We start from the raw sequence: 21,777 nt of genomic DNA, 5'->3' as shown, positions 1-21,777 counted from the left end.
TTCTCAAACATTCCGATAATCAAGGGCATAATAAAAATTATGAAAAAAAAAGAGGATGAAAATTTTCGATAAATAAGAACGCATATTAACTAGGTGACTGCAAGCAGAATGGACTTGGCAAACCCAAAAAATCATGCTCAAACATCCTGCTAAATTTAGAAAAGTGTATCCTTTACACTACCACCAGTGAGCAGGCTGAAAAATGGATCTTTTTCTTCACTAGTTGGCACAGTATTAAGTAAGCTGCTTTCACTTGTTTGGGGTGCTTTCGGTTTTCCAATCGAGATAAATGCTACCTTTCTCTTCAATTCTACTTGAGGTTTTGGAGATTTTGGACTTGGACTAGCAACTTCGTCTTTATCAATGCTTGAACTCTTGTCAAATGAGTTTTCGTTACTTTCATTGCCTTCATCTATGATAGACTCTTGGTGTTCAACTTTTGCGCTCATACTGATATTCATGGGTTGTTCTGCAGATTCACCAACTCCGAGTCCATAAATGTTTATAGGATCTGGGTGCTCTTCAATGGAGTTATCTGTGTCCATCTTCTTGTAACCAGGTTCATCATCTACACATGCAACAAAAATGACGGTTAAAGGGCCTAGAAAGGATCAGTAGGACCACGAGCACCTACTTATTTCCGTTAGCAAAAGGATAGCACAACACAGAAAAGCATATAGCAGAACCATTCCTATACAATAAACAGAAAAGAGGTGGTAAAACAAACTCCGCCAGATCAAAGTTTAAGTTTCTCACCTCCAAGTCCTAGGAATGCTTCTACAGTCTGATATTTTATATTTGATGATTGCAGATCTGATTCTCGCTTCTTGATCTCAATTTTATTCACTTTCTCAAGCAAAACAAACTTATCTTTTTCCCATACACACTCCAATGTTACAACTACATCATTCGAGGGATAGTACTCCCTGATGACCTGCACGAGTAGAAATAAACATTATAACATTGATAAAATCCCCAGGGGAACAGAGTGCAATTTGTTAACCTAGAGGGTTCAGTCGATGGATAAGGTAAAGATACCTCAATTCCTTGCCGATTTAGTTTTACAGAGTGCTCCCTTTGAGATATAGATGAAATCATGTTGTAAACCGAAACGACATCAAGTAGTATCTGTCGACAATGAAGCAGAAAGCAAGCATCAATGCAAAAGATCGAGATTGGGTATTGTACTTACTCGAAATAAAACTGCACCAATGATGCTATATAGATTGGGTGTTGTACTTACTTGCTGAACTAGAACCCGCAGACGTCCAAGTATAGCCAGAATTGTCACAGAGAATCCCATGAAAAAAGATCGAGCAAGTAAGGATGATATCTCACTATAAAACAGTTAAGGAACACTGCTGTGTAATTTGATGACTCATTTGCACACCAACAAACTGAAAATTTAGTGCTTTTTATATAGAATACAGCTGAAATCCTATGAGGTGGAGAAGTTCTAATTTTGAAAATATAACTTTACCACAAAGTTTGGTTGGGTTCTACTTAAAGCTTGGTTTATTGCAGTACATAGTTTCTTCCCCATAGGAAGGAAGAAAACCTGACAAATGTACAGAGTACCCGAATTTAGATGTAATACGATAAATCAACATAACGTCTCAAAATCAAATAAAACCAAATTAGCCAAACATTTTTACAAGCCAAAGGATACATAGCTGCCTTCACCATAGGTTCAACCATCTGCCATAGTTAAGAGATACTATCAGGATATGATAGCTAGATATATGCATATTCACAGAACAAGTGGAAAGCTTCACGGAAAAAAGTCCACACAGAAGAGACCAATGACAATGTAAGACAGAAGTACCAAATACAATCAAAAAAAGAAAATCAACAAGAATCCACCTGCGATAATAAACGTGCAACTCCCAAAAGCCGCTCTTGGTAATTATACTTTTCAGTGTTACATTTTCTCCTCTTTAAACTGAAAGATCACAGCAACAAGCAGGTCCAATAAAATTGATGAAAACATAAAGACACGGACACACATAAACCTAAGAAACTATTTTGTTCAGATTTGTTAGTAGGAATTAGGATGCAGTCAGGATTTTCCAGAAAGAGAATTCCAACTCAGACAGTACCTAAACACATGGATAAGCTCAAACTATCCCGTCATGACATTCATGACCCTGAGTCTAAGAGTTTTCGAACTCAGGTCATGAACATCAACATCCATTTTCCAGAGACTGTTTCAAGTGATATTTACATAGTCTATCTCTTGACACATGCTAATTAATTCTTGAAAATTTCCCGGTTCCTTCCGATGGAAGCATCACTCTTGGTTGAAAGTTGATTAACATTAGGAGCACACAAGTGTAATACCTTTAGTCTTCCTTAAACTTGTGTGATACATGTTATGATTGCATATCTAATTAGAACTGTTTTCCAGATCTAAATTGGGTTTGTATCTGGCATTCTTCTACATTTGTGACCGTACAGAACTACAGATATCCTTGGACACTCAGAAAAGGTGCTTTTACACCCCTCTTAGTATCTTTAAGCTTCTCCCCGTATCAAACTACCATTACCTATGTGATAAAGTGTATCAATTCACTGGGTTCTCTTTGGATCACCTTCTGAAATAGCCTAATGCTTACTACAGTAATATCATTGCGTGCATTGGTGGTGGTCTATAAGTCAATAACACGCCATACAACAATTTATTCACTCATGTACCTAAATAATGCAATTTTCTTGGTTGTTTTCATCATAAAGAGTTACAATTAGGATCTTTCTTGCTATTATACTTCCATTTCGTCAAATTGAAGGATGGGAAGGGTAGATGCAGTTGGTTTTTTGCAAAGTGATAAAGCTAATAGCTGACCTTGTTAAGATTAATCTGTTAATCAAGAAAAAAGAGAAATTACCTTTCAAGAAGATTGACTGTCCTCGTAGGTTTCTTTTCATTAATAATTTGAAACAAGAAATCCAACATCTCTTGTAACCCAGCTGATAACAGAAGTTTCACATCCCTCCTCACTTTCATGATATATTGAAAGTAGAAACATCTTCTATGCTGATTCTTTCCTTTGTAAACAATCCTATCAAGGATTCTAAACTCATTTTGCAGTTGAATCAAAAATGATTTCAGTCTTTCTTCCAAATTCACACTTTCTGAGTCCATCAAACTTAAAAGAAAAAAAAAAACAAAATGTTAAACGTTTAAGATAAAAAACATGAAACAAAGATGAAGAAGCATGGCTCTCCTCATTAAAGTTGTAGATTTTTTCTACTAACTTCGCAGAGGTGGGAGACTCTCCACCTCTGCAAATGTTAAACTCATAACTCAAATTAAAGAGACAAGTAGAGTGGACGTGCATTGCACGTTGGCAAACTTTAGTTTTTTCATACATATTTCCCATTTTTGCAAAACTATGACACTCTGCAGAACCTCTCAGTTCAAACCTCTGTCCATTGACCACTGTTCTTTAAGAACTCATCTCATTTTTCTTTTCTTCAACTCAATCCCCTGAATGTTGTATACATAATTAACAAAATCTCTTGTTTCACTAAACTGATTGCAATATCAGAAAATCCTTCATCTTCAGTTGATTATAGTTTACGAGAGAATAAGTAAATGTGACTCCTTTCTAACAAAATCAGCATGAGTTAACAAAATTATTACCACCCGTGTATATGAACACAGATCCATGAAAAGGAAAAAAACAAAACTTCCAGAGGAATTTAATCAAACATGTTGTGTGTACAAAACGTTGTAACTATTCTTCACATATAAACAATGGTGACTCTTTTACACCATTGATGTCATTGAGAAACTTAAAAAAAAATGTATAAATATAAGATTTTGTCAATTACACAAAACTAACATAACCAATTTTGTAATAAACTATTAAGTGTAGAGAATTTGAATTGAAAGCTAAAACTTAAACTAAGAACTTACAGTCAAATAAGTGAAGTAGGTATTGAAAATTACCAAGATGGCGGCAGTAGTGAGGATCTTCTAGTCTAGCATGTGGTATTGATGGCGATGGTGATGAAAGACTTACTATGCAGTATACCTTAAACCCCTAGAAAACCCCAATCAGAAGATCATTTCTTTCTCTGCTTCAATTTGGTCTTTTCAATGGCCGATAGAAAGGGTCAAAAGAAAAAGAACAACCCGTTTGGATTAAGACCCATATCCGATTCAAAACAAAAACTCTTAAAGTGGGTCCCACAACATTACATCACACAGTCACTCACACTCTTCCCACTATTAGGTTGATAGGTTCACTTCAATGATTCAATTCTAGCTGTTTCAAAACCTTAATTTGCAGAGACTTTTCAATGGGTTTCTTCAAATTTGTGTCTGTGATTTTGGTTTTTACTCTTTTTTGGCCGCCAATATCCATTTATTCACTGAGACTGAGTTCAGCTGAATTAGCAGATATTCCAACCAATTTCTTAAACTATGCTAAGAAACCAGAGCTTGCTAAATGGATGGTTGATGTTAGAAGGAAAATTCATGAGAACCCAGAACTTGGATTTGAAGAATTTGAAACAACTAAGTTGATTAGAGAAGAGCTGGATAAAATGGGTATTGTTTATAAATATCCAATTGCTGTTACTGGTGTTATAGGTTATGTTGGAAGTGTTGAACCACCTTTTGTTGCTTTAAGAGCTGATATGGATGCTCTTCCTATGCAGGTTGGGGTTTTGATTTTGATTACAATTTCTTTTTTGTTTGTTTTTTATTTGGTTATTATGTATATGAGATTTTGGTGTAATTGGGGTTGTTATTACAGGAGATGGTGGAGTGGGAACATAAAAGTAAAGTTCCTGGGAAGATGCACGCTTGTGGGCATGATGCTCATGTTGCAATGCTCCTTGGTGCAGCAAAAATCCTTCAAGATCATCGCCAAGAGTTGAAGGTACATTAGCTGCTTTTTTTTATGGTAGAAATGTGTTGGTTTCTTGAGCTATTGATTGATCAATTAGTGTAGTTACAATAGCATCTTTGTTATCCGTAGATGAGAATATCATGTTTTTATTCTATGGTGCTTCCAAGGTAGAATTGCGGAATTCTGTTTAGGGATTGACTGAAAGAGAACATAGCTTACACTGTCAGTTTGTAGGTATGATGACCCAATTTGTCTACCTTTAGGCCTTCGCGCTATGATTATAGTGATTTTAGCTGCAGTATCATACTGTGGAACTGTGAAACGTTGAATTGGTTTCCTTTAAAACTTTAGCAGCTCTCAAAAGAAGTGGAGCTTTACTTACTATTTGAGGTTGTTTGTTGGTTAACTTCATAAGAAATCTTCTTTTTTTTGTTAGGAAATTTATGTAGAATGCCTATTTTTCGGAGCCCTAATCTTAAGAAACCAAGATGTTTACCTACAGATTTACCCTGTATGGAGTACTTTGACTTCTTGGGTGGTTAGGAAACTAATGTAGAATGCCTATTTTTCATAGCCCTAATCTTAAAAAACCAAAATTCTGTCCAAGCCTTCTCGGTGATTCACTGCCATGGGTAGTTAGACAGGGACGGCTTGCAGCCAAGGCAAGATTTGAGTCTGTTCATTTCGAGCATACTTATAGAGAAACTAAGTTCTCAGCCGATGAAATGGCAAAGAGAGGCTGCTCTCTCAGTATAGGTAGTATGGCCGGACAACATTTATTTTCGTTTTAAGTAATGTATTTTTGTCTTTAAGGGCACATTCTGGTTTGTGGATAGGTGCCGCTTTGTTTGTAAATACTTTTGCTTTTTAATGAATCTGGACTTGAACCAAAAAAAAAAAGAGAGTACTTTGACTTCGACTGTAGAGTTACCATAGTTGTAAGGTTTTTGGTTGTCTTCAACAGGTGGCCTTTGCATTCAAGTGTTTAAAAGATTTCTGCATCAGCTTTGAACTATTCAAACTCGTTAATAAGAGAATGGCATTGAAGATTTAGTTTCAGTTGACTCGATTGGTTTATGTTAACAAAAATGTTCTTCTGACAGGGAACCATTGCCTTAATTTTTCAACCTGCCGAAGAAGGAGGAGGGGGTTCAAAGAGAATGATAGAAGCTGGTGCGTTGGAGAACGTCGATGCTATCTTTGCATTGCATGTGACTGCTAGGACACATGCTGGCTCTGTATCCTCCAGACCTGGCCCTATCCTAGCTGGGTGCGGCATTTTTGAGGCAGTGATTAGTGGAAAGGGGGGTCATGCAGCAATCCCACAGCATACGGTCGACCCAATATTAGCTGCATCGAATATAATCCTTAGCTTGCAACATCTTGTTTCACGTGAAGCTGATCCTCTAGACTCACAGGTACTTACATCTTTCAGTGTTTTTTGCATGATAGGTCTTAAATGTAAGATTCTTATTAGACTTATCTTCAAACTATTCAAGATCTCTTATGTCGACATTGAATCTATACACGGATATACCGTATCCATTAAAGTTCTCTCTTGTGACTTGTCATATCAAATTTGGAGTCAATTGAGCTATCTTTGGCTCTTGACAAATGACAAAATCCAATAACTGGGAAACTATCAAAGACCTTAATTTGGGTACATATGTATTTTGTACTCAGGAGTCATCTTGCACTGTATTGTGATGATCTGTTCCATGTTGTATATTCTTCATGAAAGAAATTAAGACCCATTTTACAGGTAGTAACAGTTGCAAAATTCCACGGCGGTGGGGCATTCAATGTTATTCCAGATTCAATCACCATTGGAGGTACTTTTAGAGCCCTTTCGAAGGAAAGCCTTGTGAAGCTCATGCATCGGATCGAAGAGGTATATATTGCTTTAAACTTGTCAATGTTCTTAACTTTTTATCATTGATTGGGGATTGATTCTCTTCCACCGTGAATATTATAGGTCATCGTAACACAAGCTGCAGTCAACAGATGCAATGCTAGTGTCGACTTCTTCGCAGATGATAAGCTTTACCCTGTAACTTATAACAATGAAGCGCTGCATCAGCATTTCATAAATGTAGCAGGAGACATGTTAGGTACCCGAAAAGTGGAAGACATGAAAACAATAATGGGATCAGAAGATTTTTCATTTTTCTCCGAGCAGATTCCTGGATACTTTTTCTTTCTCGGGATGAAGAACGAATCGCTTGGAAAATTTGAGACGGCTCATTCCCCTTACTTCACTGTCAATGAAGATGTACTTCCTTACGGTGCAGCATTGCATGCATCATTGCCATTGGCTACTAGGTATCTACTTGAATTCGAAGTGTTATCTCATCTCTTGAAAAGAAATGTCCGCAATGAATTGTAAGGACTCTTTTCGTAATTACTGTATGTAGGATTCTTTTCTAGAATAAGAATAGCACTATTTTGAGAACAATGAAGAAGAGCCAACAGAACTAGTGGAGGACCTTGCTCACAAAACTAATCGCTTGTTTCATTCCCACTTGTTTCCATGCTGCAAATGTTTTCAGCAGCTAAATTGCTTGTAAATATCATGGTCATGGACCACCCATTCTTTTAATCTCTTTGCTTTCCTTACAAACTCGTGTCCATGTGTTAAATGACAATGTTATGAGTATTGAGATTTGAGAGGATACCAGCGTGATGCTACACTTACAAGTTGTTTGTTTATTCTCACTCGTTTGAATCTGACCGTTTTTTTTTTCTTTTTTTTTTATTTTTTTATTTTTGAATCTAGTATATCACAGAACAGGATTGAAAGGGATATTTAAGTTTTGTCAGAAATTTAATAGAAAATTGATTCAACGATCAAGATTCTAAGGTTAAAAGATTGATAAAGATATCCTCTAAACAAGAAGGCATAGCCTTTAAATAGGTTCACAAGAACCGACTAAACAGAAAAGAAAAAGAAAATTGACGTAAACTAGGAAAGACAAAGGCTTGCAAAGCAAGTAAGCTAAACAGAAACGTTGGATCAACTGTTATACTTGATACGCGCACAAAGGATCAACAGTCATAGTTGATACGGCTGTAAAAGGATCAACAATCATTGTTGATACAAAACAATGGATCAACATAAAGAGTTGATACAGAGAAAGATGTACTACATCAGTCCCCCCTTCTTGAAAGAAACTCGCCCACGAGTTAATGAGTAGAAAGAACTTCATTCTCTCCATGAAAAGTAAATATTTCTTGAACATTGAAGATATTAAAGATGTTCTAATTCGATGGAAGACCAATAACATATGCATTATCACTGGTTTTTTTCAAAATCTTGAATGGTCCATATTTCTTCATCTTGGTCTTATTGTAAGTACCAGTAGGAAATCTTTCTTTTCTAAGATGAATCATAACCAACTCTTCTTCTTCAAAAGTTTTAAGTTTTCTATGCTGATTTGCATCCTCCTTGTACTTGTTATTAGAAGCTGCAAGCTTTGTTTTTACTTCTTGATGTATGATTGAAGCTTTTTCAACAAAATTGTCTGCCTTAGCATTTGATTTTCCCAACTTGGGAAGCACCACCAAATCCAAAATATGATTAGAAACTTTAGAGTAAACAATCTCAAAAGGTGTCTTACCTATGGATCGATTGATTGAAGTATTATAAGCAAATTCCATATTGGGAAGAAAATTATCCCATTGCTTCTCTTTTCCTCCAATAACTTTGGCTCTAATCAGATTTCCTAAAGATCGATTAACCACTTCAGTTTTCCCATCTGTTTGAGGATGAGCAGTTCTGCTATACTGAAGTTTAGTTCCCAAACGCATCCATGAAGACTTCCAGAAATAGCTCAAAAATTTAGTATCTCTATCAGAAGTGATTGTTTTGGGAACTCCATGCAGACGTACCACCTCTTTGAAAAATAAATAAGCAACATTGGAGGCATCTGTAGTTTTCTTGCAGGCTATAAATTGAGCGATTTTTGAATAACGATCAATAACTACTAAAATAGAATCATTCCCCCTGACAGTACGTGGTAATCCAAGCACAAAATCCATGCTAATATCCACCCAAGGAGCATCGGGAATTGGAAGTGGAGTATATAAACCTGTATTTTGAATATTTCGTTTAGACTGCTGCAAATCATGCATTTGTGTACGTACCTTTGAACATCACGTTTGAGAGAAGTCCAGAAACAACGTTCTTCAACCAAAGCAATGGTTTTATATTTTCCAAAATGTCCACCAAGCCCACTTCCATGTAATTCTTGAATAAGATGAAGACGTAAAGAACAATGTGGAATACACAAACGATTCCCTTTAAAAAGAAATCCATTTTGAATAAGATAATCATCAACACTGCATGTTGAAGACCCACACTTTTCCCATAAATTCTTAAACTCTTTGTCTTCACCATAAAGATCTTTCAAGAAATCAAAAGCTAAACTCTCATGTTTAAGAGTAACTAGAAGATGAGCTCTCTTACTCAAAGCATCAGCAACTTGATTAAGTTTTCCACTCTGATGTTTAATGGAAAATGTATATTGATTGATAGTTGATAACCACCTATCATGCATCCTGTTAACCTTTGCTGAAGTTTTTAAAAACTTGAGAGCTTGATTATCAGTGTTAACAACAAACTCACTGTGAATAAGATAAGAATGCCAATTCTTAAGAGCTTGAACAAGATAAATTAATTCCAACTCATAAGTTGACCACTTCTTCTTTGTATCTGAATTATTTTCACTATAATATGCAACTAGATGTCCTTCTTGAGATAACACAACACCAATGCCAACAACAGAAGCATCACAATGAATCTCAAAAGGTTTATCAAAGTTTGGCATGGCAAGAACAGGTGCACTGCACAATTTTTCCTTAAGAAGATTAAAGCTCTTATCTGCTTCTTCAGTCCATTCAAAAGTATCACACTTCAAACAATCTGTCAAACCGGCTGCAATTGTACTAAATTTTCTCACAAATCTTCTATAGAATGAGGCTAACCCATGAAAACTTCTTACTTCACGTATAAATGTTGGAGTAGGCCATTCTACAATTGCCTTAACTTTAGAATCATCCATAGAAATACCAATATCAGAAACAACATAGCTTAAGAAAGTGACTTTGTTTGTAAAGAAGGTGCACTTCTTTAAGTTCACATACAAAACATTGTCTTGAAGTGCTTTAAAAACTTGAGATAAATGTGTAAGATGTTCTTCTTCACCGTTGCTAAAGATTAAGATGTCATCAAAATAAACAATGACAAATTTTCCAAGAAAAGGTTGCAAAACTTGATTCATGAGACGCATAAAAGTGCTAGGAGCATTAGATAAACCAAAAGGCATTACCAACCATTCATATCAACCTTCTTTTGTCTTGAATGATGTCTTCCACTCATCACCTTCATGGATTCGTATTTGATGATATCCATTATGCAAATAAAGCTTAATAAACACTTTAGCACCAGAAAGCATATCAATCATGTCATCAATTCTTGGTATGGGAAACCTATATGGTATAGTAACTCTGTTTAAAGATCTACAATCTATACACATACGATATCCACCATCCTTCTTGTCTACTAAAAAGGATGGACTAGCACAAGGAATTTTTCTAAGTCTTATCAAACCTTTTTGTAACAAATCATCAACCTGACCTTCTAAAATATCATGCTCTCTAGGACTTAACCTATAATGAGGTTGATTAGGAATAGAAGTTCCAGGTATGAAGTCTATCTGATGTTGTAGATATCTTAATGGAGACAAAATATTTGGTAACTCAGTAGGAAATAGGTCACTAAAAGAAGATAATAAAGGTTGTACCTTGTCTGGAATGTCCACCATTGTCTTAGTAACTTCATGAGAACTTAGAGAATGAGGGTTCAAAGAATGAACAACGGTAGCTACTAATGTAGTAGTCTTCTTATCTGCTGGTTACTTGATTGAAGAAGAAGATTGTAAAGGCCACAAAACCTTGGTAAAAACTTCATGAATAAAGGAATAATTATTCTCATAGCAATTATGAACAACACGAATATCATACTGCCATGGTCTTCCCAATAGTAAACTTGATGCAGTCATGTTGATAACATCACACAAAGCATAATCAGAATAACCAGGGAAAGAAAATTTCACCAAACATTGATGAGTGATTTGCTGAGTGTATGAAATGTTTATCCAACCAAATGAATATGGTTTTGGATGAAGAGTAACAGATAACCCAAGTTTCTCAACTAATTTAGCAGAAACATAGTTCTTTGTACTGCCACTGTCAATGATCATGTTGCAGAGCTTTTATTCAATAAGACAATGAGATCTGAAAATACTATGTCTTTGAGTAGGACATGGTTCAGTAATTTAAACTGGTCGAATTACGCCAAGAAAATCTGCATCAAAAGTCTCATGTTCCTGAAGGTAAAGTAAATCATCATCTCCAAGAGCTTCTTTTTCCAGTTGTTCTTTCTGAGTTTCATTAATGTAAGCATGAAACTTGCGACACTCACTAGAAGCGTGACCAGTTTGGTTTCACTTATTACATCTATCCCCTCGAAACTTTGAATAAGGATTAGTTGTTTTAGGTAAAGGAGGAAATTGTTGTTGAAATTGATTACCTCTGGTATTACGAGTAACATCTCGTTGTGGAGCATCCTAAGATGGCTTAGCAGATGGTATATTCATCATTGGAGCAAATTCTGAAGAAACAGATGTTTGTTGTTGTTGATATGGTTGGCTTATGCTTCTATCATGTGGATCAACAAAGACAGTTGAACCTTTCGAATATGGATCAACAACGACTTTTGAACCTTTTGAATATAGATCAACAACTACTGTTGATCCTCTTTCACCCTGGTAACTATAAGAAGAGTTATATGGTCTGACAGCTTTAAAATAATGTTGATAACGAGCCTGGCGTGGAGTTGTTTGTCTAGAGGTATTGAGGACACGCCTTTCAATTTTAATAGCTTGTTGGATTCCTTCAACCATTGTAAACACAGATGGTGTCATGCCCTGTTCAATTAAGTTGTTCAAACCATCAACAAAACGTGCAACTAATTGCTCCCCAGTTTCATTCAATTGGTTACGAGCAACTAAAGCATAGAACTCAGCAACGTATTCTTCAACTAGTCTGGCTCCTTGTCGACAGTTCTGAAGCTTAATAAAAAGTTGTTGCATGTAATCTTTAGGAAGAAACTTAGCTTTTGACAATTCTCTCATTCGGTTCCATGTACGTATGGGAGGTTTATGAGCATTGCGCCGATCCTCACCGAGTTTTTCCCACCAAACTGCAGCTCCACCTTTTAACTTATAAGCTACCAGCTTAACTTGAGAAAATTCAGGAACTTCCATGAAGTTGAAAAAGGAATCTATTTCATAAAACCAATCCAGTAATTCTTCAATATGTAAACCACCATGAAAATTAGGGATATCAGCCTTCAACTTATATTCTGGTAAAGTTCCATAAGGATTCACACCATTTTTCAATCGTTTTTCATCAATCCATTGTTGCTCTTGGATTTCTTCGGCCTTGTCATATTCATCATAATGGAGGGGAACTGTAACCATATTTTTGTTGACATAACCTTCTAAAGGTTCTCTACGGTTAAATTTATGGGAGATATTCTCAGGAATATTATCATTCTGAGTAAAAGAAGGTTTAACTTCTGGAGTTTCATCATCTTCTTTTCTCCAGTTTTATTTTCTCTTTCTTCCTCATCATCAGTTAACTTAGGCATCACCAAGTCACCAAGACCAGTATGTTTCCATAATTTGTCTAGACATTCTCCATGCAAATCAAGTCTTGTTTTAAGGGTACTTGTAGCTGAATCGATCTTAGTTTCAAGCTTGGTTTCTAGAGAATTAACGGAAGTTTTAAGTTCATCAAATTTGGTTGCAAACCTATTGTTGAATTTGGCTTCAAATGCTGTGACAATGGCATCAATATCAGTTTGCATTAACTTGTCTCCCATTGTAACAAAAGGTAGGTTTGTTGCTGAAAAATTTAGGGTTTTGAATTCTTGCGGAAGCTGTGAAAAGGATCTGTTTCTAGATAAAAATCTAAAAACTCTGTATCTGATACAAACTAGTATAGCACAGAACAGAATTGAAAGGGATATTTAAGTTTCATCAGAAACTTACTAGAAAACTGATTCAAGGATCAAGATTCTAAGGTTAAAAGATTGATAATCAAATTGATAATAATGATATTGATAATAAAATGTCCTCTAAACAAGAAGGCATAACATTTAAATAGGTTCACAAGAACCGACTAAACATAAAAGAAAAAGGAAATTGACGTAAACTAGGAAAGACAAAGGCTTGCAAAGCAAGTAAGCTAAAAAGAAACGTTGGATCAACTGTTATAGTTGATACACGCACAAATGATCAACAGTCATAGTTAATACGGCTGTAAAAGGATCAACAATCATTGTTGATACAAAACAATGGATCAACATAAAGATTTTATACAGAGAAAGATGTACTACATCAGAATCCGACTCTTTATATCTGACTCAAAAATTATAAAAATAATACAGTTACAAATTTGTCAGATTCTAGTCAGATATGCGCTTGCGAGTCAGCTACAAAATAAACCCCACTCAAATAACTCCGAGTCATATGTATGAGCCGGGAAAAATTACCTTTCAAGAAGATTGGTTTTCCTTGCTGGTTTCTTTTCATTAATAATTCAGGCCGTGAGTTACAACACCAAAGGTGTCACTATCCATCCACAAAAAACCCATCAAACAAAAGTAACACAAAAACCCCAAATAATATGAATATGGACCTTTCTTGTTTGGTCCAAAGACCATATATTTATTTCTTATAGGGTCCAACCGGATTTTATAGTTATCCGGAGGTCCAAAATTAATTAAAATATGTAAATGACATATCTACCCATAATATGAAGCGTGTGAAGAAAACTAATCTTGTTCCACGATTTCGTTTCTCTTTCACTTTGCCTACACACACCACCTCCAAAACCAGAAACCAAAAAAAATCAAATTCTCTCATCAGAAATTCTTGTGAATCAATTGGATAATCACAAATCAAAAACCTAAAATTATAATTTAAAAGAAATCAAAACACAGAAACCAAAACCTAGATCCTGATTTTCAAACTGAATCAATTTTTTTTTCCAGATCTACGACGAATAAAAATCAAGAAAATGATCACAATAAGACGAATTGGTAACAAGATTTAAGAAGAAGAAGTAACAGAGGGAGATAGTACTGCTCGTGTATCAGAAGAAGATGATTATGAAGAATCACCAACACCAATAACCAAATCAGCTAGAAAAAAAAAAGAGTACTAAAGTCAAAGAAGGAAGGTATTATAGTGTGTTTTATTTCAGTTCTGTTTCTAATTTTTGTTTCCATGAAAATGATTCACCAGTACATATCTTCTATACTGGTGAAAAACATAGTTTATGCTTGAAAAAATCATGAGAAAGTACATGATGCTCGTTATTTTTGTTTTCGAAACAATGATCCACCAGTACATATCTCCCATACCGGTGGAAAACACAGTTCATGCTTGCAAAGATCATGAGAAGGTAACATGCTACTTGTTATTTTTGTATCTGAGACAATGATCCTCCAGTACATATCTGACATACTAGTGAAAAACAATTTATTTCATTGGAAATCATTATGTCGCTTGTTATTTTCTGTTTATGTCACAACGAACCACTAGTACGTATCTCCCATACCGATGAAATAAGCATTTTTAGTCCTTCGTTTATGTCTATATGTGTTTTAGCCATTATGAATTTGTAGTACATAACTTCAATACTAAGCAATGACATACTTTCGTTTATGTTTATCTTTGCCTTAGACACTATGAATTTGCGGTACATCACTCTCATACTGATGAATTAAGTAGTTTTAAGCTTTCATTTATGATTCCCTCTGTTTTAGGCACTACGAATTTGCAACATATTACCACCATATTGATTAGATAAGTAATTTTATACTTTCGTACATATATGATAGTATGTGTGTTGGACACTATGAATTTGCTTTTGACAGTATAAATTGGTAGTACATATATGACGTACTAAACAAAACTGGTTCATTTTGACTCATATGATCTGTCGATGCATACACAATAGTTTTCTTTTGATTTTAATAGTGCGAATTAGCAGTATGCATCTGTCATACTGTAAAAACCTAGTTGATTTTGACTAAAATGATTCATCCAGACATATGTAATAGTTTCTCTTTCTTTTAACAATATAAATCAACAGTATTATTTGTTGTATTGAGAGAATCCTTGTTATTTTAGCGCCCATTGGTGCATATATGGTAGTTTCTTTTGCTTTTGACAATATAAATCAGGAGTTAACATATGCTACACTAAAAAATCCTAGTTTATTTTTATTAAGATGAGTCGTAGGTGCATATATATGATACTTTCTTTAGTTTTTTCTTGTGTGAATTAGCTGTACATATCTGTTGTACTGTAAACACCAAGTTCATTTGGCCTATTGATCCATCAGTGCTTATATGATAGTTTCTTTTGCTTTTGACAACATATATCAGCAATACATATGTGTTGTACTGGAAAAAATAGTAGTTTCTTTTGACTAAAATAGTTCATCATTTCATACATGATAGTTCATTTTTATTTTGATGGTATAAATCATGGGTACATATGTGTTATACTGAAATAAAAACTTAAAATTTTAACTTGCAGTGAAGGTGGTGGCGCTGGGAGGCTATGTTTTGGTTTGAATCTGGTGGAAGTGGGTTTATGGTTGTGGGGTGACAGTATAACAATACAGTAGAAGATTAGAAACATATTTGATTAGAGCATTTTCATTTTGTAAAACCAGAACCAACAACGAATAGGCAGAAGTTGGGATGAAACAAGAATGAATATGATCTAAATCCATAGGATAACTGACAAAAATTTGAATCGATTATACTATAATTTTTGCAACATTCTTAACATTCCTCGTGAAAGTCTTCAAAGAGGAAATCATATTGTAATTTCTTTTTTTAGTTGGATTGAATGTAGAGATTATTGATTTATGAATATTGAGAACGATTCTGACAATTATATAATGGATGTTTTTTAGTTCTGACAACTGTATAATGAATGTTTTTTAGTACATCATTTATGTACCATGGTATTTCTGGAATAAATTATTTTCTTATGCGTCGTGTTTGTTCTGAAGTACATCTTTTTTACGATGTTTACACAGTTGTATGAACTAAATACATTTCATATAAAATGTTTCGTAAGATGAAAATGCAAACTTACAACATGTTTAGTCTGAATTATAACTTCCACATGTTATTACATTGATATTAAGTAATGATAGGTTGACTTAAAAGAGAAAAACACACTGAAACAACAAAATGTTACATAAAAAAATAAGTCCATTTGGTGCATTCAAATACTTTGAGGTGTAGACTTATAGCTATCTCGTTTCCTTTCTGCATGGTAGGTACAACAACGTCGGCTGTTGCCAGGAGCACTATTATTCATGTTAACACACAGCAAAATGTAAGCATAACACCCGTAAGCCATAACCCAAATAAATAAATATTTTATAGTGCCCACTCAATTGTAAGAATTTGAAAACAACCGTATCTATTTTCTTAGCTACTGAACTAACATTGGAAAGTATGCCTACTCAATCTATCGTCACTAACCTGATCCAGCAAAAAAAATTCTGCAAGAAGAGCTTTCCTACTTGCAACCATGTATTCATCCTAGCATCAACGAACCAACATACTAAGTTTCTGAATATGTTCTAGTACATATTTGTTGTACTTCTTTGATTTGGCTTTCCTCTATAACTCTAGCATAATATAACCAGAATAGCGTTTATACACTGAGAAAATAACATAGTATAGCGTTTACATACTGATTTTTCAACAGTACATCATATATGCACTATGGTTTTTCTGTAGTATAGCGCTTACGCACTGATTTTTCCAGAGTGCATCACTGTATGTACAATCGACAGTTTTTGTCAAGAAAGATTTATTAACAGAAAAGAATACCTAAGGCAGAACATGACCTTATTTTGTTTGCACAACGAAATTACACCAAAAACATATTCTGATGATATCATTTTGACCATCTACAGTGTCTACCTACAAGGTTGGACGACTACGAATATATATGGATCCAAACCTCCTTAGGTGAATTCAATTTTTTATTACTGTATAAAATCAATTCTAGTACAAGTACTCATAAGATAACGAATAAAAACACCAACTACGTATATGACTAGTTAGTTACTCACCTGTGAATGGTGATCCATATGCAAGCAGTACCGGAAGAAAGAATTGCAGTATATCATATAAGATCACATCTGGGAGATCAGAAATTGCAAAAGAAAAAAAGTACTTATGTAGCTGTGCATTTTTTTCTTCAGTATTCCGTATATGTACTGTTGGATCATGTCAAAACTAAAAACACAGAAACTAAGTATCATGAATGAATTTATTAAGAAATGGATCAGAAACACAAAATAAGAATATCAATCAAAAAAAAAAATCCACTTTGTGATCATATTTTCAAAAAATAAACTAGGTGTTCAGTCGGTACTGCATATACGTACTGTTAGTTCATACAAAAATCTAAACTGAAACAAACCTAAAACCAACAAAATGAAACTAATGAAGTCAAACCTAGTGACAAATGAAATAAACTAACGAGATTATCCATATGGATTTGATCTATTTCATAAGATTTAAGTAAACAATCAACTAATGAAGCATGAAGATCGAATATAGATATATATATATATATATATATATAATGATAAAACATAACAACAATGTTCAAACTAGGTACGACGGTATTAACTAAATACAAATGTCAAACCCTGTGGATGAACTAAATACGTAGAAAAAGCAGTACAACATATATGTACTATTGAATTATATCCATATCAACTGAGTAAATATGAATCAACTTAAAACAAAAAATCAGAAACAAAAAATTCAGAACTACCTAGCCTAAATTTATGATAATCTCCTCAACCAAACAAATATCGTAACCATTATAGATACAAAACAAATATATTATTTTCAGTACGACATATATGTACTGTTGGATAATACCAAAATTCAAAACCAAAATCAAAATAAAACTCTAATAATGAATTTGGAATTACCTTAGGACTCTTCTCATCAAGTAGTATATCTACTTCATCATATTTACATTCCTCATCAACTTAAAAAAAAAAATCAAATTTAGATCTATAAATTAGAAGAAATATGTATCTTCAACAAATATTAGATCAAAGATCAATCTAAGATGCAAATCGAGAAGAAAACCTAAACTAAAATCAACAATAACGAAAATCACTTACTAAATGCAAAAATTTGAGATTTAAATGATTGGGAAAAAAAGTTTAAATAAACTGAAAATATATGACATTCTAAATAAACTCCAAGACAAATTTTTTTAAAAGAATCGAAACAATTTAATTCAGTATTTCATATATGTACTGCCAGAATTCAGAATCAAAACAGTTTTTCAGTATTCAATATATGTACTGCTGATTCATAAACTAAAAATCAACTGCATGTAAAAATTAAGCAATGAATATATGAATTTGACAGAATTAAAACAGTTTTATTTCAGTATTGCATATATATACTTCTGGATCAAATTTTTTTTGATAATACTATAAATATAACAAATTCAAAATTATTTTTTTCAGTATGTCATATATGTACTGCTGGATAATACCATCTAAAACACTAAACAAAGATGCTTTCGAGAGAAAAAAAAAAGAAACCAAAACAAAAAATTACCAAATCAAAAGTTAAACTAAGCTGAAAGCATAATAATCTAACATAAAATCGAACAATCACAAAGAAGATTTATAAAAAAAAAAGCAATTCATGAATAGAAATATAAAAAATGTAAACCCCAGAAATCTGTAATAGAGAGAACATCATTATAAATCGAGTTACCAAAATCATGAAATCGATCTAATTTTTATGATTCAGTTGAAAGCATAACAGAAAACAAAAACGAACATGTTAGAGAAGATTAGATAACATAACTGCAAAAAGAGCGCAACCTTTAGAAACCCTACGTCGAAATTCACTAGCACCAACAGAAACAAAAGAAAGAGAAAGGAGAGAAGAAAACCGATCTGAAATTTTTTGATCGAGAATATAGAAAACTGGAAATGTTATTTGTTAGGTGAAGTTTATTTTAAGAATTTTTGAAATACACATTTTTGGTCCCGCACGTGTACAGGACCAGGTGATAAGAAATTGATTCCATTTTTCTTTTTTTCTTTTTATTGTGGACCTCCGGTTACGGGGCTTTAATGGGTAGACCTGCCACTAACTAAGATCACTATAATAGTACCTATTGGTAATTCCTACTATGAATATTTGGGGTTTTTGTATCAATATCCACCACTACCATCACCAACCACCACCACCACTACCATAACCAACCATTACCAACATATCCAACCACCACCACCATGTCCACCATCAATATATACTAGCACTATCATCACCAACCACTACGATCACCAAGCACCACCACCATATCCACCATCAACTACCACTACTAGCAACCAACACCACATCCACCAATAAATACTAGCACTACCATCACCATAAAAAGCACCACCACCAACCACCACCAGCACTAACCGGAAATAGTACCAACAAAATTTCGTTTCGTCGTAAACTTACTGTTTCATCATTAAAAATTTTGGTTTCATGATACAAAAAATAGGAAAAAATAAGATGAAACCAAATTTGGTGAAACCAAATTTTGTTTAGGGGTTTTTGTACCAATATTTAAAAATTTAGGATTTTTGTATCAAATTTGTTTAATACGGAGTTTTAATGGATCCCAACATTTGAATGGAGTTTTTGTACTCCAAGTTTGGTCATCTTTGTGTTTTACTACTAGTTTTGTTTGCAACAAGAAATCCAACATCTCTTGTAACCCAGCTGATAACAAAAGTTTCACATCCCTCTTCACCTCCATGACATATTGAAACTAGAAACATCTTCTATGTTGATTCTCTCCTTTTTAAACAAATCATATCAAGGATTCTATACTCATTCTCAAGTTGAATCAAAAAGGATTTCAATTCCTTTCTTCCAGATTCATACTTTCTGAATCCATTCAGAGAAAAGGGGAAGGGAGATTGAACTTTCAAGTTCCCTTAAACCCTAGAAAATCTTGCATTTTTAGGAGCCACTCAAAAGGAATTAGGGGCCATTCTTTTATTCCCAACTATTGAAGAGGGTAAAGGGATGTCTTAAAAAATAGAGAATTGTCTATATTGTCCTTCACCTTTATACTAAATCTAAACCTATATCCTTTATTTTCATAATCATATCATTCCCTTTCTTCTTCTCTTTTCTACCCACTGAATTTTTTTTCATCGTTTTAATTTTGATTGAAACCAAAGATCTTCGATCAAACAAATTTTATGATTGATTGTTTAAAATTAAAACCCAAAATTCATTAACCTTAAAGTTGAAACTTAGAACATCAAAAAAAAAAAGGAGTTAAACAAACAAAACGAATAAATGATACTAGTTGTGATCCAAAATTAGGATTTGATTACTTGAAATCAAAAAATTGATCCGAAATTTTTCTTTGAATTACAGTAGCAGAAACATAATCAGTAGGTAACAATCTATTACACCTACCGATTATGGCTGATGTTCTTGGTTTACAATAGCAGAAACATAATCGGTAGATAACAATCTATTTTATCTACCGATTATTCTTGATTCGAAAAATTCAATTTCTCTATACTAAAAGTTAATCACAGTCGGTAGATAATGAACACCATTTACTACCGATTATGAAAGTAGAACATTTCAAAATCGAATATATTCGGAAGTTAACGCAACACAATTTACTACCGATTATGACTAGTACAAAATTCGTTTGAGTTTTTTTTCCAAAATCTGATTTTTGGGCCACTCTATATTCGGAGGTTCGAGTAACAATATAAACCTCCGAATATAGTAGTGCCAAGGCTCTATATGCCCAGGCTCATGGTGGTTCCAAAGCCCTATATTCCAAGGATCATGGTGGTTCTCATTTGGGAGCCAACACATATTCGGAAGTCAAATGAATTACTTGGTCTTCCGATTATGACTAGTACAAAATTCGAAAATTTGAGTCTTTTTCCAAAATCTGATTTTTGGGCCACTCTATACTCGGAGGTTCGAGTAAAAATATAAACATCCGAATGTAGTAGTGCCAAGGCTCTATATGTCGAGGCTCATGGTGGTTCCAAAGCCCTATATGCCAAGGCTCATGGTGGTTCTCATTTGGGAGTCCACACATATTCGGAAGTCAAATAAATTACTTGGTCTTCCGATAATAACTAGTACAAAATTCGAAAATTGGAGTTTTTTTCTTCTGAAATCTGATTTGTGGGCCACTCTATATTCAGAGATTCGAGTAACAATATAAACCTCTGAATATAGTAGTGCCAAGGCTCTATATGCCGAGGCTCATGGTGGTTCCAAAGCCCTATATGCAAAGGCTCATGGTGGTTCTTATTTGGGATCCAACAGATATTCGGAAGTCGAATGAATTACTTGTTCTTCCGATTATGACTAGTACAAAATTCGAAAATTTGAGTTTTTTTCCAAAATATGATTTTTGGGCCACTCTATATTCGGAGATCGAGAAACAATATAAACCTCTGAATATAGTAGTGCCAAGGCTCTATATGGCGAGGCTCATGGTGGTTCCAAAGTTTCTATATGCCAAGGCTCATGGTGGTTCTCATTTGGGAGCCAACACATATTTGGTAGTCAAATGAATTATTTGGTCTTCCGATTATGATTAGTATAAAATTTGAAAATTTGAGTTTTTTTCCAAAATATGATTTTTAAGCCACTCTATATTCGGAAATCTGGTTAACTACTACTGCTTCTGATTATGTCAAGTCCAAAATTCGATTTTTT

The 21,777-nt window shown here is 34.0% G+C and overlaps 2 protein-coding genes across 2 annotated transcripts; one reads left to right on the top strand and one right to left on the bottom strand.

The window, feature by feature from the left end:
• Window positions 1-134: 134 nt before the first annotated feature.
• Window positions 135-4,103, bottom strand: LOC113347908. Its single transcript, XM_026591596.1, has 8 exons — window positions 3,953-4,103; window positions 2,886-3,146; window positions 1,864-1,942; window positions 1,670-1,698; window positions 1,244-1,337; window positions 1,039-1,128; window positions 757-934; window positions 135-568 (listed from the first exon to the last, which is right to left on the bottom strand). Exons 2-8 carry the CDS (start codon window positions 3,140-3,142, stop codon window positions 156-158), a joined length of 1,140 nt encoding a protein of 379 aa, XP_026447381.1. The 5' UTR covers window positions 3,143-3,146; window positions 3,953-4,103; the 3' UTR covers window positions 135-155.
• A 125-nt stretch (window positions 4,104-4,228) lies between these two features.
• Window positions 4,229-7,586, top strand: LOC113347907 (IAA-amino acid hydrolase ILR1-like 4). Its single transcript, XM_026591594.1, has 5 exons — window positions 4,229-4,665; window positions 4,764-4,889; window positions 5,963-6,277; window positions 6,622-6,750; window positions 6,835-7,586. Exons 1-5 carry the CDS (start codon window positions 4,306-4,308, stop codon window positions 7,243-7,245), a joined length of 1,341 nt encoding a protein of 446 aa, XP_026447379.1. The 5' UTR covers window positions 4,229-4,305; the 3' UTR covers window positions 7,246-7,586.
• Window positions 7,587-21,777: the final 14,191 nt, after the last annotated feature.

Source organism: Papaver somniferum, chromosome 2, assembly GCF_003573695.1.
Source record: "Papaver somniferum cultivar HN1 chromosome 2, ASM357369v1, whole genome shotgun sequence".
NCBI classification, from domain to species: Eukaryota; Viridiplantae; Streptophyta; class Magnoliopsida; order Ranunculales; family Papaveraceae; genus Papaver; species Papaver somniferum.
Note: the sequence above shows the minus strand (reverse complement) of the source record. Positions and strands in the feature narration are given on the sequence as shown.